General features: G+C 31.5%; 1 protein-coding gene across 13 annotated transcripts in view; it reads left to right on the forward strand.

Moving 5' to 3' along the window:
* The window catches only part of LOC105838359 (potassium voltage-gated channel protein Shaker), an 88,262-nt gene that overhangs the window by 24,875 nt on the left and 35,661 nt on the right, over positions 1-27,726 (forward strand). The window contains exons 1-3 of one of the 13 annotated variants that reach the window (XM_036287724.1): positions 4,943-8,471; positions 8,858-9,316; positions 11,364-11,453. The exons of 6 other annotated variants lie outside the window; for them this stretch is intronic. In XM_036287724.1, coding sequence (XP_036143617.1) covers positions 11,428-11,453 — 26 coding nt within the window. In that variant the 5' untranslated portion in view covers positions 4,943-8,471; positions 8,858-9,316; positions 11,364-11,427. Of the gene's footprint in view, positions 1-4,942; positions 9,317-11,363; positions 11,454-18,620; positions 18,763-22,048; positions 22,240-27,726 lie in introns of those variants that run through there. 6 more of the 13 variants (XM_036287735.1, XM_036287732.1, XM_012683875.3 and 3 more) reach the window with 6 other exon arrangements.

Genomic DNA, 27,726 nt, shown 5'->3' on the forward strand with positions numbered 1-27,726 from the left:
AGCATCTCGTAATATTAGCATGATAATGTCATATTAAGGAGCGATATAGATGGATTCAGTATGTAAAAAAAAATATAATATACGAGTATATAAAATAAAATAAGTGCACCAATGTACATGTAATATAGAAGCGACATATAAAATAATAGACATCATATATAGGATATGTAAAATAATACAATCGATTTATAGTTATAAAGCGGTGACGTTGGTGTCAACCTAATTAATATTACCTCTTTCGTCAGTACATTCACTGATATACAAAAAGGAGAAATAAATTAAGTGTATCTTACGCACAAAATATCGAGATAATGTGAAATTATTAAAATCGTTCGTCGTGTCCTGATTGGAGCTTGGAATGCGCTGCCATGGAATGGGGAAACTTGCACTTTGAGCGAAAAAGCTTTTACGCACTGTCAGATTATCAATATCTTGATGCGATGCGTACTGCGTTTTGCAGCGAACAACTCATAGAATGTTTTGTTCGGTGTATCTCCGAAAGAGATTGGCTTCTAGCTTGGAAGATACACGAGAAAACACCGGAAAAATAAAATAAGCGTTTCGCCAACCACCTGCTACCCCCTTTTTTATTGCTCGTGCTACGAAAATATCCCGCCTCCTTTTAGTGGGTTTTATGTTTCAGTTTGCCAGCGTGTTTGAAACACCGATGATTCATTAATTTATTAATTGAAGAATCAAATATATGAAGATTCAATAATTATACTATATTTATATAAAAGTTTCATTTATATATATGTATAACACTTTTGGATATTTAGGATACCTGGATGATTAGAATTCTAGACTTATTGGCAAATAAAAATAGAGGATTATTACTAGACAAAGTATTCTTAGAATTTCATTTATGTTATCTTACCAGAAAATGTCAGAAATCTACTTTCCTTGAAAAATTACCAAATATAACACATTTCTTACTTTTTAAATGTAAGAAACATTACATACTTTTTTCTCATAATATAGCGCCATAATAAGTCATACACTTTTGAACCAATGTTATAAAAATGTTTCTTTCTATGGACACTTGTTTCTTCAATTATTATGATTTTATTAATTTGAAGGCATCAGTGGTGCGTTATTTCTTTTCCGAACGTTTGCACTGCGAGAACGCGCATGCATGATTCCATCGAGAGTTTGCACGTGAGATGTGATAAGATGATGTTGATGCGAATAATTATCTGCGCGAATATGCTTTGCTAAATTAATGACCGTTATATAAAATTAATCCAATATTAAAGATATTACAATAAGAATGAAAAACGATTACAAGCTATGTCTTGAATGTCGAAGGGATGAAAAAATGTTATTGTTTAATAAATATTGGTTTATGTAGAAATATTGCCATCTTTGTATTTATAGGCCAGAGAGCAAGTTATTGTACATATATATATTTTTGTGTTTATTTATCGAATAATAAAGATTAGTCTAGTGCAGAGAAAAAAATATTATTGATTGTACGATCGATCAAACATTAAATTCTTAACCAATTATACCTGGATGATTAGAATTCTAGACTTATTGGCAAATACAAATGGAGGATTATTACTAGACAAAGTATTCGTAGAATTTCATTTATGTTATCTTACCAGAAAATGTCAGAAATCTACTTTCTTTGAAAAATTATACACATATATAACACAAATATAACACATTTTTTACTTTTTAAATGTAAGAAACATTACATTTTTTTTTTTTTTTTCATAATATAGCGCCAATAAGTCATATACTTTTTTATCTCATAATTACATCAATAAGAAGCTGAAAACAGGTTGTTACAATAGACATGGATTATTATAAGATCTGTGCAATTTACATTGTAACTTCAAGAAAATTATAAAAAAAGCAAACAAGTTCCTCAATATACATGCGTCAGATTACATAATTTTAAAGCCGCGTAAGTTGTTTCAATGTTGCTTTTTGCAGATTACTAAAATATATAAATTATTGAAACTTAAACCTTCGGCACACGATACGATTTTTCATGCTAGATCGCATACGAGGCGTCTTACTCTCCTCATTGTCTTACGATTGGTGACATAATCATCTGAGTCAATCAGGAGACGTATTAAGACGCCTCGTATGCGATTTAGCATGAAAAATAGTATTGTGTGCCGAAGGCTTTTACATCTGAAAGATGTGATACTAATGAGCTAAATTTGATCCAATACTCTGTTTTACGTTTCAATTTAACATTAAATCTATTGTTAATGTATCTAAGCATATTTATATTTTATTGATTTATATTTTTTATAATTATTTGAACGTTTAAATTAGAATTATTTAATCTCACTGAAATGGTTAAAAAGTTAATAAGTTTTTCTTCTGTATTTATGCGTTTCATCTATCTATCGACTTTTCTAGTCATGTATCATTATTCAAATTCCTCTTTATTGCATTTCTTCTATTGCATCGCATTACGTCCAACGGATGAACTTTATCTTCCATCTTTCTTAATTGCATCTCGCGATCGATTTCATTCCATTTTTCTATCTCTTTTTTGCATTGCTTATGTCTGCTTTTTCGTGATAATCTCTGTCTTACCTATGATGTCGAAACGTAAATAAAATCTTGCGCGTGCGAATTTCAACTTGAATCTGAAGTGAAAAAAACACGGTCATTTATTTTACGAGTACTTTCTCGATGTTAGTTTTATTTCTTTATTTTTTAATTTATTATTAAAAATTTATTTTTTCTAATAGAATTTTCTTTTGTATCGATTTTTGATTTTTATTTATGAATTAATCTTTTAATTATTGAGTAGAACAAAATTTATATAAAGAAAATAACATATATGTTCCAATGTGTATTTAAATAAATTTATCTTTAGTAAGTCGTTAAAAACAAATGGTATTCATTTTAAAGGAATCGTTTAATTTTTAATACAACAGTATTTTATGATAAATATTATAAAACAAAAATTATTTACATAAAAATCTAAAAATTCTAGTTAACCAGAGGTTGATACATGCGTAGCGTTATCTTTACGTGATGATTACTCAAATATTTTGATTTTGATATAAATTTCTGATGATTTTGTATAAAGCATAAATAAAATAAATTGTACGAAGTATAAAAATATTTTGAAATAGGGCTATGAATAATTAATTAAGAGAGCTATTGATACATCTCAGATGAAAAATTCAGCAATTAGATGATACGTAAAATACAGATACGTAAATATATTTTTCAATACTGTCGTCTAAGTATTGAAGATGTGTTCTTCTATGAGTACGGAATCGATTCTTTTTTTCGGGGGGGGGGGGAGGGGGGCAGTATTAATGAAAAATTGTTCTAATGTTGTTCAACAATGAAAATTAAAGTTTATTTGCCTTCATCGTATGAATATTCGATAACGTGACATTTCTGTCAAGTTTGAACCCAAATGTGAATGTCTGAGGCCACTTATATAAGCACGTGCTCTGTACGTGACAACTTACGTCTCTTCATGTCCCTGAACATTTAGAAGCCCTTTAAAAGGCTTTGCTTTATAAACTATATTGATGAAAGGTATGCAGAACCGACAGTAATGGCTTTCTGTCTTGGGTCTTTGAAATAGATCTTTATCAAAAGCTATTTGTGTGAAACGTGTAGATACATAAAATGTACATACAGAAGAAAGATTTACTTGGACAGTATGTGTCCTATGCTGTCGTAGCAGGTAGTGTATTAATTATTATACGAGGAGAGTACAAAGATGTATCAATAATTATAATTTTTGCTCAAAGTATTCTCCTGGATTTGCAAATTATCTCGCTGTAATAATTCTTGTTATAACAATAAAAATGTAGGAGATTAATAAATTTCGTATCTTGATACCTTCGTCTCTTTTATTCGAAATAAATTCGAAATAATAAAATAGAATGGTATTTAAGATAATTTAATGAAGAAAATTCTTTTATGTTTGGATTTAGAGAGATGTGTAAATTTGTGGACGTTGCGCGTCGTAGACAAGGTTTAACAAAATTAATTCGTTCGACTATTTATGGATGGTACGAATAGAAATACACCTGATTCGTCATTTAATATTCTCGTAATCTCTTAAAGCGTCTGAAGTGATCATTCGCGGTTTTTTTTGTTGTTTATTTCCTGTAAAGTGTGAAGAATGCGCCTGTTAATGAGAGTACAAATAGAGTTTATCTATTCATATTCATTGAATTGATGCGTGAATTGGTCGGATTCGGTGATATATCTATAAAGAGCTTTGAATTATTGAATGTTATATCTGTCATTAGAAATAAGATGTGTTAAGACTATGACTTTTAACTCTTCGACAATTAAGTTCGAAAATCATTTTTATTCGTCAATGATTGAACAATTTAGTTTTTACGTGGGGTTTATAATTTGATTCCTTTAAATTACTAAGATTCTTTTTAGAATCTTCCAGAATAGAAGATTTTTTTTAAGTATGGATTTTTTGAAATGCTGGTTTTTAACCAAAATTTTATATTCCACAAGAGATGTGGATAAATTAAATTTGACATTATGGAAATTATCTTCGTAGTTTTACGCCATATCCATATTGATCTATTGATACAGTACTGATGTAATCGTAACGCGGTCCATTATGCGGTTTTCCTTGTGTTAACTAGAGTGGTTGGCATCGTCTCGTGTCAATCAGTCGTTCTTGACGCGTCGAGAACTGCTTGTCTCTCCGCGGAACGGTGAAACAGTTGAAACACGGAATGTGCTGTTATATAACCATAATCTAATAATTTTTATTATAATATGTATTTTTGTTTTATTTTTGGCATTTAAATCTATACAAAAAATGATTGACGTTAAGTGAAGCTAATTATTTAATTTTCTGTAAGAAATATTAATTTAAAAAACACAAAAAGTTAACTTATTAATGTATAAGAATTTCTTTAAATTGATTAAAATATATAGTGTAGCAATAAGTATAATTTTACGTAAAATACTTAAAAAATATAATTGTTTAACTTACAATTAGTGTGAAATAATTAAGTTTTATCGATGAGACCATACAAAACATATGATTTACTGATAATATTATTTATGATCTGTATCATGGTGTATCACACTACAAATATCATATAGAACCACGCGTTGAATATAACCAAAGGTTAGTTATAGTTCTAAATAAATAAATAAATATTAATTTTTGTAGTAATTTTTTTATCACGCGCGTGAATTATCATTATTATTATACATTGATGTTGTTTTAGTTTTTATTACAAGTTTATATTTATTATCCACAAAATGAAAGTTTATTTAGTGGAAGTGATTTAAAAAAGGCTTCCTGATTATACTTTAGCTTTAATTATAAATTAAATATTTAAATAATGTAACAATTTTTTTATTTCGTCCGAATAAGATTCTTGAAATTTCTTTTATTTTTTTGCATTCGTCGAATTGGTAACATAGTTTTTAACTCCGATGATATTGTTGTGAGCTTTAATAGCCTCATAGAGCTTGCGTATTTAGTTTCGAAAGCTGCCCGCTGGATGGCGTGTATATACGTAATACATAATGCATCTCTATTCTTTGTCACTTTGTACTGAGAGTCATAAGCTTTTATCTTTATAAAAAATTACAAATTTTTGTTCTGTTGTATTTCGAATTTAAATTCTTGTTAACCAAGAGGCACATGAAATTATATTATAATTATAGAAATATATTAAGTTATATATTAAAATGTAAAAAATATTAGAAGTGAAATATTAACACTAGGAATATATAATTAGATGTGAAATATATTTGCGAAAAAATATTGTCACTTTGCGCATCTGCATCACTCGATCAAGCTCGATCACACGGTATTCCCCAAGTTACGTTGGGAATTGCTTCGCGTTATTCGAGATCGAGTTGGGATATCCTGCGGCGAGGCGTTGATGCTTAAAATTAGGGGAGCCTAGATAGCTATTAAGTACCATCATGATAATTTGTCGTTTAGAATAATTCGTTGATAAAACTTGTTTTTTAATTAAGATTTCTTTAGAGAATTTTAGATAGTTTTCAATAAATTAAAGATTATTTAATCAAGAATATTGAAATTCTGCCAATTTTAACAGGTAGAGAGATTCAATGGCTCAACAGTTTTTTTGCTTTTACGTGATATTTACTTTTACTCTTTCAGGGGTCGAAAGCTCTTTTCGGAGAATCTTTTGAAGATAGGGGAAGAATTGTGGAAGTTTGTTCATGAATCACGTGTATTAAAATCTTTGGATAGAGGAGAGTCCAAAGATTGCTTTTATTCCACTTTCTGTTGTTACTATCTAATAGCTTATCTTGCTTGTATTGTACTGTTAGTGAATCTGCAACAGCGCGTTCTCGTTTGAAGAACTGAATTACGATCTACGGGAACTTCGACTTTACGCACAATGAACTTTGAAAGCTTTCACAATTCAACGAATAAAAATTTTATCTATACACAATGTGTTCTAATTCTATCAAATAAATGGCAGACACTTCGTGGTAGATGAAAAACAGGCAGATAATTGCAAGTTATGATGAAAGAGGATTAAGTTAGCAGGGAGAAGAGTTGGGACACCCCCGAGAATTCCCAAAATGACTGTCCGAGAAACGTTTGAGGATAATACACGAGCCACTGGTCGGGACGGGGGTGGATATCGACTTCGATGGCCGCGAAAGCCCACGCACGAGCAGCAGCACGAACGGGCCGGATAGGGTGGGTGGGTAGGGAAGGTGAATTTCACCTACTTCTCTCTTCCATACAAACACACGTTCATTCGCGCACATACACACACACACAGGCAGACTTCGATCACGTTTAGGCTACGTTGTGTGTACGCGAGCATGCAACACACACACACACACACACAAATGTATACGCGTGCGCGCGCGCATACACGTGCATGTATATAGGGGTGCATCGCGCAACCAACTCCAACTCCTGAGAGGGTAGGAACGCGAGGGGACAGAGGTTTCGCAGTCACGGTGGCGCCTCCGCAGAACGCCGCGGCGGTTCCTGGCGGTGTTCCTCGACCGGCGCCTTCCACTGTACCTTTGCCGCCCCGACGTCCCACCGGGGGTCGCACCCGATCTCTACCCCTGCGTGGACCATTCGTGGACACCACGCACGGTTTGCCCGTGCCGTTCAAGACGGGAGTGTTACGTCGAAGCTCTTAAAGTTGCCGCCTAAACGCGTGTCGTCGCGTCTCTCTCTCTCTCTCTCTCTTTCTCTTTCTCTCTCCCACCCATCCTTCGTCTTTCTTTCTCTTTCTCTCGCCCTCTCGTTTTTCCCGTTCCTCCCGCTACCACTTACCCGGCCGCTACTGCCGTCCTGACACGCACCATTCGGTGATTCAGAAACCCACCGGGCTCGCTACGGCTCGAAACGTGTTCTCTTCGCGGACCAGTCTACTCCGCGGGACCTCTGGTAGTGTGATCTGTGACAGTGATCGTTCACACTCCCTTCTTTTTTTGCGGGATCAGAACTCTTCTTCTATCCGCCCGTTTCTCCCCAGTGCCCCTTTAGACAACACGCACTCTTTGCTTGCTGGTGATTGACAAGGTTACACAAGGCAGTCGCAGCAACGTGGTTGTCAAGGTGGACCCGGCCGTAACTGAGAATAATATACCGTGTGCCATTATTGCCGTGTTTCAAACTTGTAATTCAATTTTACTTTGGGCTCTCCTTACCGTCAGTTTTCATTCCTGTCCCGTCCTAACATCCCGGTTTACGCGACCCGGAGATCCATGAATCTGCTGACAAAATGATAAACGTGATCTAGACTAACTTATGTACATGATGCGAATAGACTGATGGACCCGCCTGGTTGGCGGGCACGTTTTCATTATTACATTGTCGTTCGTTTTTAATATGATAATATGATACAACGATGTTAACTTTATCATATAAAATGGTGTGTTGAAATTAATTAAATATAAATAACTACTCATAATATTCAAGGATTTTGAAATTGATAAGATTTTTGAAATCTTTTTAGTGAGTCTATTTAAGCTTACTTTATTACTTTTTTATATTGGCAATTAAATATTCGTTCAATATTAAATGATTTAGTCATGTTCTACAAATATTCACATTTATTAATTCTTGTAACTAAAAATTTTACATTCAAAGATCTAGATTTAATTAACTAGAAACTAATGACTAAACAAATATAGTGGATTGTTGGACGGTTCGGAAAAAAGACTACAATTTAACTCTTTTTGTACGTTGAAATATTTTATTTTTAATCATTGATTAAAAGATATGTTCCATATTTAAAGACTGAGATCTTCAGACAAGCAGAAATTAATGAGATATTATAATTCTGAAAAGTTTTGATGTAACATACATTTTTATTTGTTCTCCTAGTTCTTATATTCCTATTTCTTTTTCTTTTTTCATTATCTCCCTGTCTTTAAGTTTATTTCAACATGACATAAATTCTACACGGTATATTTGATGAAAAATAACCAAGAAACGTAATCAAAGATGGATGCATCTGACAAAATTAATTGACCTTGTAAGATCATTGATGAATAATACATACACACATATATATATATATATATATGAAATTTTTAAATATTTCTTTATCTTTCTAAAGAACTTTATGATAAATGAAGAAGTACATAAATCAACAGTTTGACGCAATTTTTTTTTCAACAGTACGAAAATTTTAAGAAACTATTTTCATGTATATAAATTAAAATATATTTAAAAGAACTTAAAAAAAGAGAGACTTGAATAGAAGACTCAAATAATTTTTAGAGATTCGCATTTCGCTGTGAACTCGTCTGAACGTGTCCTAGAAAAGATTTTCCAAACGACATTACATGATAGTTGTGTACAATATAATCGAAGACGAGAGTTTTATCTCTCTTTTCTTTTTGATCCATTCTTTCCCAGATTTTCCATCCTCGTGCACGGTAACAAAAAAGCAAGATTGTTTTATTAAATTTAATTTAATTGAAGTTTAATGACATTAAATAACGGCCGCACAAAGTTATCTTCAACTGATCGTTACGAGTAATTCGGATGAGTGATCCTGTGCTCCGTCTCGCGCTTGAACATTCCGTTATCGGGCGAATTTTGAAACGCGTATTTCTCGTCTCGCAACGTTTTCCGTGGTGACGCAATGGAATACTTCAGTAGCATCGTTGACAATTCGGTTGCTGTCATTGACAAATGTGTGATAGTGCATCGTGACAGTGAACGATACTGTTGATAAGTGCATGCGTTAAAGGTCCTGCAACGGGTCTGTGTGGGTAGCATACGGGCCTCGGTGGTGGTTAGACGCAACATGCGGGAAGGTACAATAACGCAAGCCGTCACGGCGATCTGCTGGGCCATCGCCAGTTAGCCACTGTACTTTTCTCTCTTTCTCTATCTACATCTCTAGTTCTATGTATATACAGAATATCCAAAGACTGTTGCATTTCTCGTTAGATAAAGATTCTTAGGCGCTAAAACTGACTTATTCCTAGCTAATTTTTTTTAAGAATTTTTTGGCAATAATTGTATTTTTTTAATATTTAGTTTAAATTTATTTTTAAATTTCTTTACAGCATGTTAAGTTTTTTTTTTTTTTTATTAATATAAACGATTTAATTATGACTTTACATTGAAATATTTGAGGCTGTAATTGTGTTTTCTTCCAATAACTTGCTAAGAAAAAGTCAATTTTGAAATGTAGAATCTATAGTTTAAAACAAATGTAATTGCTCTGGAAGATGCTGTATATAGGATGTCCTGTAACAGGAAGGAAGTATATAAGATAATGATGTGTTCTAGAAGCTATTTTAGATTCCAAAGAGCTTTCATAAACACATGTTCTAAAGTAAATTGTTTCAAAATAATTAACTAATCTTTTAGTTCTTTGAAAAGTATTTATTGTTATTAGACTACACAATACTAAAAGCATTTCTCTTCCTTTTCCTTTCTTCATTTTCTCCTTTTCTATCTTTTCCTCTTTTTCTCTATCTCTCTCATCTTTTTTCCTTTCCCTTTTTTTAATCTGTCCTTTTAAATACTTTCTAGTGTAATTACAGCGTTCTTTTTATTAGCATTTGTTTTAAATATAATATATATCTCTCGCAATAATTGTATTAATAAAATAACTTTACATTTACAAACCTTATAATACATAGATATACTCTTGTTATAATTTCATCGCGAAGAACAATCATTTACAATAATTTAAGGTAGTAATTTTTTATAATTTTTTATGTAAAGAAAATTTTATATAGAATATTTCATTTTTTAATAAAATATAAAACTTTAAGTATATTAAAAAATAACTTATACGTTGAAATCCTGTTATAGGTCATTCGATAGACAGGAAAATTTGGTCATACCAACGAAAATTCTGTTTAACGTGTTAGAACACGAATTTTGTAACGCGTTTGAATATTTGAGATAATGTAAAAATTAGAATAAAAATTAATTATTAATTTAATTAAGTTCTTTAATATATTCTTTTAAAGTTCATAAAAATTTTTTTAGATATTCTAATCAAATTTTGTCGAGGCAAAATTAATGTATTAAACTAAAATTTAATTGTTTACTTTAAATAAATTAAAAACTTTTTTTTACATTCTTGAAAGTTTGTTTACCAAAACTTTTTAGTTATGAACGTTATCTTGCTAACCTTTTTGTCCTTAGAATATTTTATGTATAAAAAATATTTATTGATTAAAGATATTATATAAAAAACTTTTTATAGTCATTTAACATGTTATTTATATTTTAATGAAATAAAATTTAAATTAATTTGATTTAATCAGTTTATTTTTATTTTAATGAGATTAACACGTCATCGAAACTTTAGATGGTATAATTCCGAATTATTCTGTTTATACATACGTATATTCTTCTCTATTAATTCCTCTTATCATATCCTCTTTTCTTACTGTTCGACTTTCTTATCTAAATAATAACCTCTGAATATTTTTTCTCTTCATTTTTCATGCTAGTTCGTTTTAGAAAGTATTTTTGAATCTTCTCATTACTACATTTATTACTTTTCTTTTTTTAAATCTTGTTCAAAGTTATGAATAAGTATTAGTTTACATACCAAAGTAAAATTAATATTTTTTAACAACATTAGTACATTAAATTTATATATTAATATTTTGAAAAATTTGATCTATTGTATATAACTACTTAATAATCTATTTAAGTTAAAACCTTGTAGTGATTAGTTTGCCATATGTTTATATATATTAAATATATATAATTTAAATAGTCTGTTATAAAAGTGAAAACATTTTGTAAGTAAATGAAAAAAGAAAAGTGAGACTTGTCGAATTTATGTATGGCTTTAAACTTTGAACAAGGTAGTGACCTTTTTCCTCCTGGTATCTCTCTAGTTACCTACTCTATAGCTCTATTCTGTCACCGCATGCCAAACTAGAGGACTCACCGCTCCGGATTGACCCCTCTGCGAAAAAGCAACAAAGAGGCCGCCTCCATGCAACATGCAGATGATCCTGGTTGCTGGCGGGTGAGTCCATCATAGAATCCTGACACAACTACATACACAGCTACATACATACGGTTATATACACATGATTTCACAAAACACACACATATACATAAAATGAATAAACGAACGAACGAACAAACGATAAACGAATGAACGAACCAACATGTATATTGGTAGTTTCATTTTTCTTATTATTTTCTTCCCCGTAGTTTTCATTCTTCTGCCTCCATTGATTCTGTTTTGAACTCTTTCGGCGCGCATTAAATATGACTGTTTCATTCTATAAACGACCTCATTACATTTAACTTAAAAAATTTATTTATGTACTTAAGGTGCTCAGAAAGAAAAAAAATTATTGGAGATATGGATTATTGAATGAGAAAAACCATTTAATCTTTTGGAAAATTTTATTTAGGACATAACAAAAGTTTTATTTCTTTTTTTATTTTTTCAAGAAATTTTAAGAAATTTGTGAGCTTGTCTCTTGGCCAGTATTTCCGTGACCAATAACTGTTTAAATAATTTCACTCAGACAACTTTCTGCTTTTGAGAAATCGGGTTTGAAACGTGTTTTTAACAGTTTGTGTCGACGGGTGGGGCAACACTCTTGGGATCCGCCCTGCCTACGACATTGTGTATGATGCAAGGCGTAAAAAGTCCACGTGATAAACAATTTTCTGATTATCATTTGACGTCATTAATTTATTTTATATTGTGTATTAAAAACGAAGATCAGAATATTAAATAGTTGTAACAGAGGTTAAACAATATGATGCGAAAAGATTAAAAAAAGATTGTTCTAAAAAATTTTTATTATAAATAAATTTAAAAGTTATTATTAAAATTAATTAAAATTATTATTACAAAAATTTCAAAGTTTTTAAATTTTGAAATTATTTTTTAATTTTTAATAAGAGTTGATATTCTAATTATTCTAATATATTTAAATTTCAGATTCTTAAATGTGATATTAAAAAAAAAAAGATTTTTATACTTTCTAAATTCATATTTTAATACTTTAAATTAAAATATCTTGAAATATATTTACACACACGCGCGCGCGCGCGCGCGCGCGCACACACACACACACACACACACACACACACACACGTGTTTGTGAAATAATACACTATCTTTGAAAATCTTTTAAGAAACACATTTTCTAAATTTATTTTTGTCATTTTTTAAGGAACACATTTTTTAAATTTATTTTTGTCATCTTTTAAGGAATACGTTTTCTAAATTTATTTTTGTCATCTAATGCCATCTCTCTTTTTCTTTCTCTCTCTTTCTCTCTCTCTCTCTCTCTCTCTCTCTCTCTCTCTCTCTCTCTCTCTCTCTCTCTCTCTCTCTCTTTCAAGACCAAAGCAACGATAAATAAAAAATGATATTTCGATAGAATATAAAAATTCGTCAGTATTTGTCTATTTTATCTCCGCTGCTTTAACCATATTTGTAACGACAATGGTAGCCAGGTGTATTTAAATGAGGATTTCATATGTTTCCCTTCACTTATATGTGTTTACATAACATATTTATCCGAGATTGACAACCAGCTGTCTGCCACGTGTGCGTATGTACATACGTACACGCATTAATTGTTGCATTTGTTTTAGTTGTTTTATTTTATCGCAACTTTATTTTATTTGTCACAAAAGATTTAATAAAAATGATCATATAAAAATCTCTTGAGAAATATTATTACTCTTTATTATTTTAAGTATATTAATATGTAGAATTTTTGCACGAAAATTCGATATTTCTTTATAATAAAATAATACTTGCTAATTATTCTTATTTTTTAAATTGTCCTCAAATTGTTGTATGAGTCTTTAATTATTAAAAAAGGAGCTTAAATTTTATTTCTAATAGATAACATATCTATAATTATTTTTGTATTTCAATTACAAAGATATTTGAAAATATGTAACAGTATTTTCAACAATCAATGTAATTCAAAACTTACACAAAAGAAATTGATGTAACATTAACATAATATGTTTATCACATGAGAATTTGTCATTGTGGATGATGCTTAATGAAATCAATTTACAATTATTTCGTAGCAATCGTCTTAATCGCGAGGAAGTCCTCACTCGAACTATATCCACGTGTCGTTTTCCAAAGTGGGCCATCCTAATTATCGTAATGACGGATCTGCCGAAGTTTTAAGGATTATTATAACTTCACTCGCGCATCGTGTTAATTAAACTCTTTCTCTAAAATAAATGTGGTAATTAAATTACATGTCTTCACTCAAGACTTTGTTTTTTGTCAGAAATAATTTGAAATAATAACTTAATTAAGTTATTTAATCAAAGTTTGCTACTCATGTACACATGTTACTTTTAAAGTTTTATATTTAACTTTATTAATATATATATATATATATATATGTATATATATATATATCTTTTATTTAATATTGATATTTGGGTGATTGTAGATTTTTAGTGACATTGAATTCGATGTTTCATTTACCTCCTGACCGATAATTGCGTTGACCAACCATCGCTATTCGCTTCAATCGATTTTACAAAGGTCATGTTGATGCAAGTAGAACGTTAAAATATATCGATATCAAGATACACTTATCAATTTCAACAGGATTATTAAAAACAGGCTGTAGTTTTTGAAATACACACAAAATAATGGTATATTTATCGAAACAATAACTTCGGTCGATATACATAGTTTAGTCGATTGTTTGTAACGATTAGTGCAATATTCCCTTGGTGTTCTGTTGGTTTTTCACTTGAGATTCTTGGCAAACCAAAGGCCTTCTAAAATTAATCGTGAAAAATCGCAAAAAACAAATTTATTAAGTAATAATACACTTGCTCTGATGCAGTGCTAGCTTTAGAACTTTTCAAAAATAATAACATGATTGCAATAAAGTCTCTTTATATATGTGTGATCCACTATACTTTTCATTTCGACAATCTACTTTTCATATTGAACGGTTTTACCATTTATTAAATTCAAATATTATTTAATGTTTATTCAGGAATATTCAGCATATACATATACAGGTTGGGTGGGAGTCCATTTGTAGATTTTAATCTTTAAATATGTACATTTTTATTAACATGCGATTAATCAAAAAGTTAACTACAATTTAATAAATATATATATGTATATTTATAAACTTATGGTTAAATAAATTAAAAGTTACGCGTGTATGTACACATAATTTTAGTTTATTTAATAATAAGCCTATGAAAGTATTAATTAATTTTCAAGTTGTTAAAATTATAATTATAATTATAATTTTTATTATATTATAATTAATCTAACCTTTTAATTACTGTATATTACGGAAATGAATCTCTAAGCTAACCATCATAAGTGTTCCATGTCCAACTGATATCTATCCATGAAAGTTTTTCGAAATTTTAAAGGTACAATAATTAAATTATACATTTTATTTTTTTTTAACGAAGACATTTCTAGAAACTTTAATATATATTCAAGAATTAAAAAAAAATTTTTTAATTACTTTAAACATAGGACAAAGTGATTGGAATGGAGAGTACTCAAGAAGATATTCTTTTTTCTGATGGTACTTTAAGGATTAGATATCTTTATTAGAGTCAATGTCTTTACTATTTTAAACAATAAAAAAAATTAAATTTATAAGTTGATTTATGATTTTGAGGGGCACGTAATATAGTTACAATACTTTGTTGTGCGTGAAGAATGAAAAAGATTTTACAGTAACTCATTTTTTTTAAGAAACCTCGCGATTGTTCGCACTTGTCAAAAAGGGCGCCTGATTTGTGTCCTTACGAAAGTTCCTCTCGAGCTCAATTGAAAAATAGGTCACAGGGTGCCGAAATCGATAAACGATCCGACGTACACGCTGCATGGTAACTGCATTATCGACAATTTTGCGAAGGAAATCCTGACCTTCGCCTGGACGGATGGCGCAACATATCTTGGCTGGAAAGAAATGAGTAATGTGCAGAGAGAGAGAGAGAGAGAGAGAGAGAGAGAGAGAGAGAGAGAGAGAGAGAGAGAGAGAGAGAGAGAGAGAGAGAGAGAGAGAGAGAGAGAGAGAGAGAGGGGGGGGGGGGGGCAAATCCGAGCTGTAGTAATGCACAAATAAAAATTTGAATACATTATTTTCTGTAAAATCTTATCAATTAATTATATCGAAAGAATTCTATCGAGTAATTTTGTATTTAATAATATAATAAAATATGCAATGCACTAAAATAATTTTTGTACATTTGTTATGTAATAGAAGTTTTTTATTTTTAATATTGTCCGTCGCGTGCGGACTAGGGAAATTCCAGTTTGTCTACCTATGTGTACATACATATCTATAATACTTGTCCGCCATTCTACGGACACGGTTACTTTGTCTTGCCGCAAAGGTATCTGTATTGGCTATCTGTACGAATGTATTTGCTCTGTCTGTATCTGTGTATCCACTCACTGAGGTAACCATTCGTGAAATCGAATTTATGTTGCTACTTGTTGGACACAAGGTTTGTTTATGGAGAAAACGACTTTCCTGATTATTTTACATAAATTGACGTTCAGTGTTGGAGTTATTAATTAATTGAAATTTTATATTTTGCTGATTAAGCCTTTCAAATTTGAAAGTAAAAAAGTACTCGCGAAAAAAAAACATTAAGGTAGGATATACCTTTGCAACTCTTGCTGACCGAGCAGATTCATAATATTCTGCCTGAAAACGGTAGTATCTACTTAAACGTAAAAGCGAATTTACACATTTATTTCATGTCTTGGCATTTAAGATTTGCTCGTTTATCCTTTGAACATACAAAGAAATATGATGAGCATCGTCTAACTATGCATAAATATAATTATTTAAGGGTGAAATTGAATTTATTTCCGTATGCACTGTTATATCTCGCACTCATTAAAAAACGAACTTAATTAAAAATTTACGATTATTTTTAAGATAATACAACGTACTTTAGATACAAAATGCTTTGGAAATTTGTTATTATATAACATATTATATAACAAACTTGGAAACAAATTCTAAAACTTGGAAGGAGCTCCAGTCAATAACACGTTCATCAATTTAATTTTATAGATGATATCGTATGTCAAGCAAGATATTCGCATATTTGTCGAACGCAAGTGGGCGACGCTGGCATCAAACTTATTCCGGAAGTCTAATTAACGCCGGTGTTTGCCGCTAACGGTCTTACGCGCAAACTGGCAAATGCGCCCGGTATCCGCATTTCCGCGTTTATTCTTCGAGTCAATGGCGACTAACACACCCACGCGACAGACAGCTTTCGCTTGGTTCCGTGGCCGAATTTACGTCACCGCTTATATTGTTGATCAATAAAGACGTCCATTTGATGCGTGTCGCATCTCGTATGACATGATAGCAATTTACATCATAAACATTGAAAAAAATCGGAACGGAAAAGATTAGAAAAATTTTTTTTATTAAGGATGTGTTCTTCTCATGCACTAGGATTTGCCATGTTATTCGGAAGCGGAAATAAGCTCATTTTTTACCGTACATCCATATATAGGTGTGCTTATTCGTCCTTGGATTTTATATTAAACTTATTATTAGTTATTTGCAAGTGTTCAATGATTGGACAACGAGCGTTTCGAGATTATAAAATCTATAATACATACTTCGAATTTCTATGATTTTTCGAAAAATAATTTTAACCTTTGCTAATAGTGCAAATGTTTATTTTATTGAATCACGAATTTACAAAATCTTATAATTTTGTAACAATATAAAATTTTCATGCTTTATTATTCACCATGATTATATAATTCTCGTTTATTTATTTTTATGTTAAAAATATTTTAAAATAATAGAGAAGAAACATAGGAAAGGAAAGATTATAGAAAGAAAATTGCGTTTGAAATTCCATCCTTATCAAGGATATATATTTAATGCATGGCACGCATTAAGTTTGTAAGAACCAGACCTCGGTGAAGTTATAGTCGGACTATCGATATTGGCCGATATTAATAGACGATGGAAATACAGCCGAGACTAAATTTATTTGTATCAATAACATCCACCGAAAGCCTGTACTTCTCAGACTGTTGTGCGAACGTCGTGGCAATTTGATACCGCGGCTTCTTATGGGCACGCGTTACTCGCAAGCTAAATCTATCAATTTTTCTGCCGCCATTTGTCTCACATAACATAATGATAACAATAGTGAAGAGAGTCTGTCGAGCCAATTTTTTACTAATTTTATATTAGTTTATTAATTCGATAATTCTAAGAAGAAATTATTGCAGAAATTATTTTATTTAAGGGTTCATTACGTACATACAACTAAATTGACTAATATGAGCGATTTACTTGCCGGACTCACAATTCACGTCGCGATCCCACTTCTGATTGATCGCCGATGCAAACGTACTGCTACTTCGCCTTTGCTCTCGCCTTTTTCCTTTTCTTTGGATTTCTGCGGGAAACCGGTGGATGTACTTGATTGCCTTTGGTGCACAAGTGCGGAAGGAATATCGAGCTAGCGACGCAAGAGGCGCCCCGTGGGTCGCCCCCCAAAGGGTAGAAATGGCGTTCGGGATGCGGGGATGGAGATCGTTAGTGGGGGGCGATTGTGTCGCGGTAGTGGAAGCAACTAGGGTGGACTTAGAAGGACAGCGTGGCACGCGCTTTCAACGAACCAAGGCAAGCTACGCTGTCGGCCGGTTATCTTCTTGCCACCTTCTGCGAGTATCGTCGCGATTATCACAGTTATCGGGCGTGCGTTCGCGAGAAGGGATGCTTTCATTCGCTCTGCGTGATTAACCCGTTTTCTTCCTAACTTCACTCTTCTTTTATGCTCTTTTCATCTGGAATAGTATTTCGACATAATGTTCAAACAGTTGGCATAATGTATAAATCTCAAATTAATATCTATGGTGATTTTTAGTAAACGAAACAAAATGAAAAGAGAAAAATATCAGACGCGTAAGACATAGAGAGCAAGAGATATCATTCAAAATTAGCCTGTAGTAATTTACCTTAGACAATATCGCGATGCACACGTCAGAGCAGATAAAAAATTCAGACGAAAATGGGTTAATCTATACGAAATGAAACAATCGCGCACAGATGTTGTTTTTTTTTTTTTTTTTTTTTTTTTAAAGTAAGTGTTAACACGTGTATATATATAATGTTGAGCTCGTTTACTGTTCGCAATCAGGAGTGCGTTTGATGGAAAGGTCTTGTGAAGTTGCTCTTCGATGGTGCATAATTCAAATAAATCGAATAAAACATTCGTGCAAGTGGATTGGTTTGAAAGCGTGCATCGTGTATCGTTCTGGGCTCAATGATTGTGATCGTGAATTATCTCTGGTAAAGATTTTAACTTAATGTTAACCGTGATAAACGATAATGATTTCGAATACTGAAAACAGACAATATGCACTTACGATCACATAAGGAATATTATTATTCTGTGCTAAATTAACAATTACCAAAGTCACTGGAATCCGCCAACAATTTTAATGCAAGCTTTAGATCATAAACCAAAAATAATTATCAGTAGAATGAAGTAATTTTTTTTACCTTGCTTGAAGTATTTTTATAGGTAACTATCTCGTGCGAGAGACATTTATCGTGCGTGAAACGGCGACGTTATCGCCAGGCGGCTTTCATACTCGCGATACTCGATACGGTTGCCGACCATTTAATATAGGCATTTTGCGCGCTAATTAAAACTACGACAGCAAAATACGATCCGCAGAATGAATGCGATTTAATACAAGATTTATTTATCGGTTGACAAATCGTATCGCACGGTCACGCGACTCTGCAGTTCTTAAATTCGGACGGCCTCACGTTTTCGTTATCGGATACGATCCCGTAAGCGGACGTGCTCGATACGTAATGGGAATGAAGTCTATAGCTTGTTGACCGCAACAGCGATATCTTGTATTACACCGGATCCGCAATTCTGCGCGATCTCTGCCGTTTAATCTCTAGCGTGTTTTTATATTAACAAATTGGTTATTTTTTTAATGGGAAATTCTCTTGTGTGTTCGTGGCTTGGTAGTTGCTTACCGCGAAGGCAAAACTTCCGCGCCGTTAATTATTTATTAACTTTCAATGGCCGATCAATAGCAAAGCTCGTCATTGACTGACGCGCAAATTACAGTGAGAACATAATCATCGGTTTCGTTAATCAGAAGAGAAAACAAAAGAAAGCGGTCGTCATTCATGCAAATTACCTTGAATGCGCGTATAGAGATTGTAACGCGCATTGTTTAGCTCATTGTCGCGTGCGAATTATGCAGCATTGCGTAATTTGCTGGAGAATGGTAGTGAGATACAGACTAATTTGCTTTGTTGAATTTCCATGATTCGTTTTTTTTAGCATATGTACATATTTTCTTTCTTGAGAAATATCGTTAATTTTCGAGTTATAAGTAATTAATCTTTCTTCTGTGTAATGAAAGAAGAAAAGATTGTAAATGACAAATAATGAGACAATGTTTTCTGTACATCATATAATTAACGATGCACATTTTTTTATATGTAAGTACAGAATGTTCTATTTAAATTAATTGAAAACATATTCAAACGTATATATGACTTAAAGAAAGTAAGTTGATCTTTATCGTATGTTTTCTATATCACCACCTCTTTATTTCCACAAAAAAATTATGGACGTCAGATTAAATTCTCATTGAAACAATTTAACTTTTGTCTGAAACATATTTTGATTTCATTCAACAGTTTCGAAAATACTTACGCATGTCGATTTAAATTGATTCTATGATTAAAAATCTTACGTAAAAATTTTTTTTAATTAAAGAATATCTTTTCTTCGGTGTAGTATTCTTTGTTTCCGAGTATTCGGACTCTTCAGAGCATGTCAGATTAACAGAATGCTTCTGTTCGTCGCTTCTATTCATTGTGTGTAATGTACTTCGCAGTTCAGTGATGCGAATCGGCTAATTGCATCTTGTGCTCGAGCGCTTTATTTGATTTCAACAATAAACATAGCAATGTAACTATGCATCGCTTATTCATTCTTTCTAAGACAATTCTTTTTTCTAATGACACGCATGACTTTTTTATATGTTTACTTGTAATTGCCGTAATCTATTAATATCGTAATATTAATTTATATTTTTATTTTCATTAAAAAAATATCAGAAAATTTGGAGTTTGGACGAAACATATGTTGAAGTTAGTGCGTGTTCTATAATGGACACGCATGTTCTTTTTGAGTTAGGGGAAAGCTAAGGAAGTCCTCTTGTTTGTTCTGCCGAGGTAGCCGATTGCAATTTCGCCGTCAATCAGTCGCGACATCGGCATCGCGACTCTACAATTTCCGCGAGTATAAACGCGCGCTGACGATGAAAATATGTCATGGCCGATCGAACCACGTGTATGGACGCACAATGGCATAACTTACGTGCCGTTGTACTTATGATCAAAGTTGATTTAATCGTAAGTGTCTGACTCTCATTAACGCACCGATAATCAATTTTCCGCTGTTGTATTTTGAGCCTATTTACTTAGTTATATAATAGCAATTTTTATATTTTATTAATATGCTAAGATATTAGAAATAGTGTTTCTAAAAAATTTTTATTACAAATTTGAACTACATACATGAACTATTTTATTCGTTTGCGAGTCGTGTACAATAACATTTTTCTGTACGCATTTCTACTGAAGACATTTCATTTAAACAATGAAAAAATTGCGAAGTTTTTAGATAAAAGTTTGTTTCGCCCTGTACCAAGAATAACATGCTTTTGTGATCAAAATCAGTCGATGAAAATTCATGTTATACCCACGAAGAGAAGCAAGTGACATCGTGAAATCGGAACGAATAGTATGTTTAAATTGCGAATCCATTTGGTTTTCTGTTGCTTTCATATTGACATTATGTATTCGCGATTGCTTTTGATAAAATGTGGTAAATCGTGATAGAAAAATTGAATAGTTTGACCGTTTCTTATGGGTTAATCTGTGTCAAGCTTCAAACTGAATTTTTAATCTACAATGGTATTTGTATATTTATTTTATTTTTTAAGAGAATATAAAAATAAAGCTTTCTCTCTTTATCTCGTGCCTGTTTATAGATATCTATTTCTATGTAGTAAACAATGAAACTGTCCATTGGTAATAAATATCTAGAATAATATTAAAAAACTCCTGTTTCAATTTTTGTTGCGCACTTCTTTATATTCGTTTCCGCTGCTTATAGTTCAAAGCAGAACATATACTCGGGAAGAAGCTTTCGATAATTAAAATGAGCAATAAAGTTTGATAAAATGACCTTGACAAATGTAGATCGACGTTACCGATATATCATTACGCTGTTACGTTCGAATACATTTTTAGATCTTTTTTAAATCTTAATTAACAAAAATATCTATTTTAGAAAATTGCTGGTGGATTTTATGAAAGATAAAAGGTATAACGTTGTGCCGCAATTTAACTTGATTTCAGAATTTTTATATTAAGACTTCGTTTGATATGAGCTGTGTTAAAACTCGAATATATATTTAGAATTTAAATAAGAAAGTCTCAATCGGTTTATGAAAGTACGTATATCGTTTATCACGTCACGAGCAAGTACTCATTTAGATATCCTAAAATTAAAAACGTCCATACGATTGAGGTGTTCAGTGCACGATGATGCTGGATTGGAATCGGCGCTCGTAACGGCGTCCAACAGGAAGATTATGAGCCTGATAAGACTCTCTAGATTGCCAGCACTCGTGGAGACCAAGTTATGGCCGCGGTAGCTGGCATTTATGGCATTTCAGAAGATCGACACATCAGACACTCCGATCATCGGCAACGTGAAATGTGAGTTTCAGAAGAGGCAAGCGTTTTTGAGAAAAAAACGGGTTCTATGACAGAAGAATTTGAGGGTATTTTAGACATGTCATGAGGACTAGAAAATGTCTCTAATAGTGATTATAAAGGGAATAATTTTTGATAAAATTTAATATCATTTTCTTTTTTTTCTTGTAATATAGATATATTTTTTAATATTATTATATAAATGAATTTGTCCCATTGAGTAAAAGACATAGCTCTAATACCAACATTGATCTACCGAGAATTTTCAGAAAAATTCAGGCGTGTTTTGAGCAATGTGAGTGAAAGAAATGGAGGTTTTTCTTTCAATAAATAGAGGCTTATGGGGATTGTAAGGATTAACTTGTACGGGCATACCCGAATGGGAAGCTATAAATATATGCACCCTCATTTTAACTACGTCAACGTGGAACGATGAGTACCACACGTTTAAGAATTCATCTCGCGCCGGGAAGAAAACTTCTGCCGTTGTTGCGCCATGCGGACGTCATTTGCGCGCTTTACCTTAAAGACCGCAACAAATATAGCCGTCGTTATAAATATATGAAACTCATATCTTGCGCACAATTCCTGCTCCGTACTCGATTAGAAACTTGGAAAACAGTAGTATAAGAGAAGTTATCACCGACAAGAGTCAGTGTGCAGACATTTATCGTAATCAAAATAATTCTAATTTGTTCTTAATCTATGAAATTTTTATTGCGTTAATATTTAAGTATTGAAATAATATTAAAAACATTTAAGGAAGGTGAAATTAAGTAATAGTTTATTAGTATTTTATTTAAAATTGGACATTTTAAGCATTAAAAGGAATAATCGAAATTATTCTTATTTTGATGGGTGACAGGAAGTGGTTTGCAACAGAATTCTCAGCGTAGCATTGCCAAAGTACTAAACATAAAGGTCATGTTTCTTGTTTTCAAAAAAGTAGAGGACGAGGATTTATTGTACTGCAGTAGTGAGTTTGGACCGATGTTACTCTTGGCAGTAATTAAATCGACGTACGACGCCGCGAATAGTAAACTTAAATGTAGCGGAAATAATAGTGTTCTATTTACACAGACATAATTTCATGAGGATAAGTAAAATAATTCATAAACTGTATGAAAAACATAAGAAGAAATTAATATTTGACCCGAACGCGGCATGCGGTTATTTAATAATTAATTTGTATCAACTTAATGTAGGGTATCTCGGTCATTTATATTTACATGCATTATAATACTGTAGTATTCATAATGAAGATCTTATAAATCTTAATTTTTTTCCGGCAAATAGAAAAGCGAAGAAAGAAGGAAAGTAATGGATTGATATCTTTACGCACACGGGATTGCAAGCAATTGTCCTATCGGTTAGATAATTGATTTCTGATATCAAATTGAACGGCCTTCGAGCACATACGAAATTAATAAAAATATTTTGATTGCCTACTTTCTATTTTTGTACCTTATTACGAGTGATGCTGTAAAATAGCCGAAGCCAAGGAAGGTGATAAAATGAATAAGAATCGGCAAAGTTAGCAATAACACTTGACACGCTGTTTAGAAACTTTTAAAATTGCCTCTGCTTTCTGTCTCTCGAAATTATGCTTTTCACATGCGTTTGTAAAAAGAAGAGAAACAAAAGAAAAAAGATATGAAGAAGCGATCGAGATCAATTAAAAACGGCTGCCAAATGTACGTGGCAAGATTTGTCATTCGGAAAAAAACAAATTACCTTCCTGTTATACTTCAAACAGTATTTTACAATATCTACAATGTACAGTGATTATTTATTTTCGGAGAAAAATGAAAGGAAATGTTAATTTTAGGAAGCGAGAATTATTTTAATTATCTATATCTTTGAAATATTTTTGAAATATCTTTGATACACATTGTTTGATTTATTCTATGCATCTATTAATCGGAAAGTGCTTGTGATTACACATTAGCTCTGAATATTTCAAAAAATAATTGCTCTGAATTTTTCAAAAAATCAAATTGGCGTAAAATAATTTTGATGGTACTCAAATTGAATACTTTTGAAAGACACAATCTTAAAAATTGTTTCTAGAAAGAAAATATTTTGTTCAAGATATTGAAAGGATATTATGTGAAAGGAAACATTGCAATATACTTAAAATTTTTTTTTAAAAAGAGCAATGATTTATTTTCAGAGGAACGTTCTCCTTTCTGTAAAGGATACGCTGTTGCATATCACTTATGAGAGGATATACTTTAGGAAGACTATACTTGGCGTGCGCGCCGGATGCTACCGCGTTTCTTGATACCGCGCGATTTTAAAACATATAAGAGGTCTCTGTAAAACATAATGATAGTAATGTAAATGTAGTGTGCTGTATAATATCGATGGAACAGTGTCTTAAGATATAGTAACGGAAGAATAACAGTGGTTTCGTTTTTACCGACAGTCTTAATATGTATCTATTAGAGATATTCAAAAATATGAAGTTGTTTAAATAGTGATTTGTCTCCATATTTTTGGAATTTATTAAAATCAAAATTATGAAATTTTGTTAAAAATATTTATTTGTAAACTTTATACCTTATTATTCCTGGAATTTTAATGTGATACATATACATTTTAGTATTTACAAAAATGTATGAAATAGAATATTTCTATGGAATATCTAAATAATTAAATGTTTTAAGGTAAGAACAATTCTTTGTAGACTTATACAATTAGAATTATATTTTGAAAACATGGAGATTTGCTACAATTATATATGTATATTTTATCATCTTTTGTTTCATATTAAACAAGCGACACGTCTTTCAAATAATGAATTTTCCAAATCTTTTTAATCTTTGAATTTAAAACTTTTTAGTTTCATTATTTTGCTACAGTGAAGAGTCTCTTCTAACTCCTTTTTTGAAAAATATAGTTATTTGTACTATGTTACTTGTTTGAAATGTTTTATAGATATCGTTCATAAGTAAACACACACAATTCACAGTTTTCTCCTGTGTGACTGGAATATTCATCGATCCGTTGAGGCATAGTTATTCACGACATATTTTCCATGCCTGCGTGCACCCTCGTTTTCTACTCCTGCTTGCCTCTTCCCATCATATTGTCATCCCATACAACTGCATGTCACGTATGACTGCATTAATCCCTGAATGCTTTGTATACGAAGCGTTAAAAAGATAAGGCATATATCTTTCCAGAATTAATAACTAAATTTTATTCAAAGTTCCAATTAATTATTTGTAAGGAACACTGTAAATAATATCGTGCTACAAATCTGCTTTGCATAATCTTTCACTTATTGCGATATTTCGAAAAGTGTTTTTAATAGGACTGTGCGTACTAAGAATTTTTTAAAATAAAACAAAAAGAACAAAGAACATTTTTCGCATTTTGCAAAGTTTATTGAAAATATGTTTATATGAACGTTAATTATCTCGATTAATAGAAGATGTATTAAAATCTTACAAATGTTGGTGGAAACTATAGTCGAACTAGTCAAAGTGAATTTGTTCTAGTTTCGATAAAATCTACCAAAAAAGTTGTGTAAAATGTAAATTTCCAACGTAATTGAATTGTTTTATAAAACAAATTTACATTTAGATTCTGGTTGGCATGTCAATTATAGCTGTAAAAATGGAATACGCTTTATCTCACCTTTCTTTTTAGCTCTAAGCGTTTTGGAAAAATAACGCTCGCTTGTTTGTACACTCGTCAGACTCATATTTACATAGTACGCTTCAGCTTCCCGGTAATATCCGGTTGAAGTTTGCACGGCAAATTCGCCGGAAATCGCGGACATCAGCGCCCGATTTCGCTAACATCTGATTTCGTCTGATTTCAATATTTACTTTTATTCAACATTGGAATTAGGCAAAATAAAATATGTGCCAAAAGAATAAATAAAGCAATTGAAATCTGTAAACTACTTTTAGTTCTAGTATTCATTATATTTGTCCGAAAACTCTTGTATGGTTTTGGCTTTAAAAAATGCTTTGGATTTAATATAGATTTAATATGTTTAAAAAAACTCTGCTATATATTTTCACAGATTCGGTTCTCATTCTCTACAATATGAAAATTGAACTCGATGATCGGTCGATTTTTTTACATACTCTACTAATGAAACAATTTTATAGTCTGCACACAACGTGGGTGACACAAGATAACTTGATGCGGTAAAGTCGATAAGAGCAGCGAAAATTGACTAGTATTTGTCGCCATCTTGCGGTAAAATGGTAAATAGAGTCACACTTAATGGCGATCTGAAAAAGTTCGCGGAGTATGCGCCTTTTTGTTTACATCGTTGATATCCCTTCTTATTTACTGCCATCGAGACCTTCGCGTCAGCCTATCGATCGAATTGCGGGACTAATGCGAAATTTTTGAATGCGTCTCAATATTGAAAAAAAAAAAAGATACAGATTTTCCTTATAACTTTGATGTTATAGAGAAATATTATCTTGAAATCGGAAAAAATATAACAATTTGACATATCAAAATTTAATAACAAGGATAATGTTTGCGCAATAATCTCTTATTTCTCTAATCATATAGAAATAAAAAAACAATGTATAGAATGTCTATGTATAGAATGTACATAAATATAATAACGAATTTAAATTTGATTCTTCTATTCTATTATTATTCTCACGTTTTTTTCTCATTTGTCGTTGAAAAAAACACATTACATTTAACAATAAATGAGGATAATTTAATTCTTTATAAAACATTTTGATTTTAGAAATTGTTTTAATGTTTGTTTCAATGGAAAATTCTTTCTTAGGTTTTTTCGTGGAAACAATTATAAACATGTGCGCAATACAAATATTTGCTCTCCGCGGTAGATAGCCGTGATACGTAACATTCTTACGGTATTATTAATAAATTTGCTCAGTTATTACTAGAGAATAAGATGAGAAGGTGGTAATTTATGTGTGTAGATGTGGAACCATCTGTTACAATTAGATCGCATTTTGAGAATTTTTCTTACGGTTATTCAAAGAAGTCTCGTTTGGAACGTATTTAATACAATACGTTTAATATGTTTAAATACGCACAGTACGTTTAAAAGAGTTACATTTTGTTTAAAAATTTTGTTAAAAAAAAAAAAACATTTACGTACAATCATTTAACGCATTTTAGATTTGCATTTCTAAAGAACATATATTATTTGACAAATTCACATTTAATTCTCTATTTTTGCGAGGTCGAAAGAATTAGCAATTCTTCACTGAGAACGGTCAGTAATTCGACACGTATCATTATACCAGTTCGCACGACACGTCAATGACGTCATCTACCGAATGCGAAATACGGCCGTGTTCGCAATAAATTATGAAGTCCATCAAGTGCCATTTAATTCCATGAATTTAACACTTTTTTTTCTTTCTTATTTTATTATATGTATATAGATATCTTTTGCTTTAATTTTTCTCTATCGATGATGTTAATTATCTTATTTCCTATATTTCCATCTATTATTTGAAAGATTCAGAGATT

This window comes from Monomorium pharaonis, chromosome 1 (assembly GCF_013373865.1).
Source record: "Monomorium pharaonis isolate MP-MQ-018 chromosome 1, ASM1337386v2, whole genome shotgun sequence".
In the NCBI taxonomy this organism is placed as follows: domain Eukaryota; kingdom Metazoa; phylum Arthropoda; class Insecta; order Hymenoptera; family Formicidae; genus Monomorium; species Monomorium pharaonis.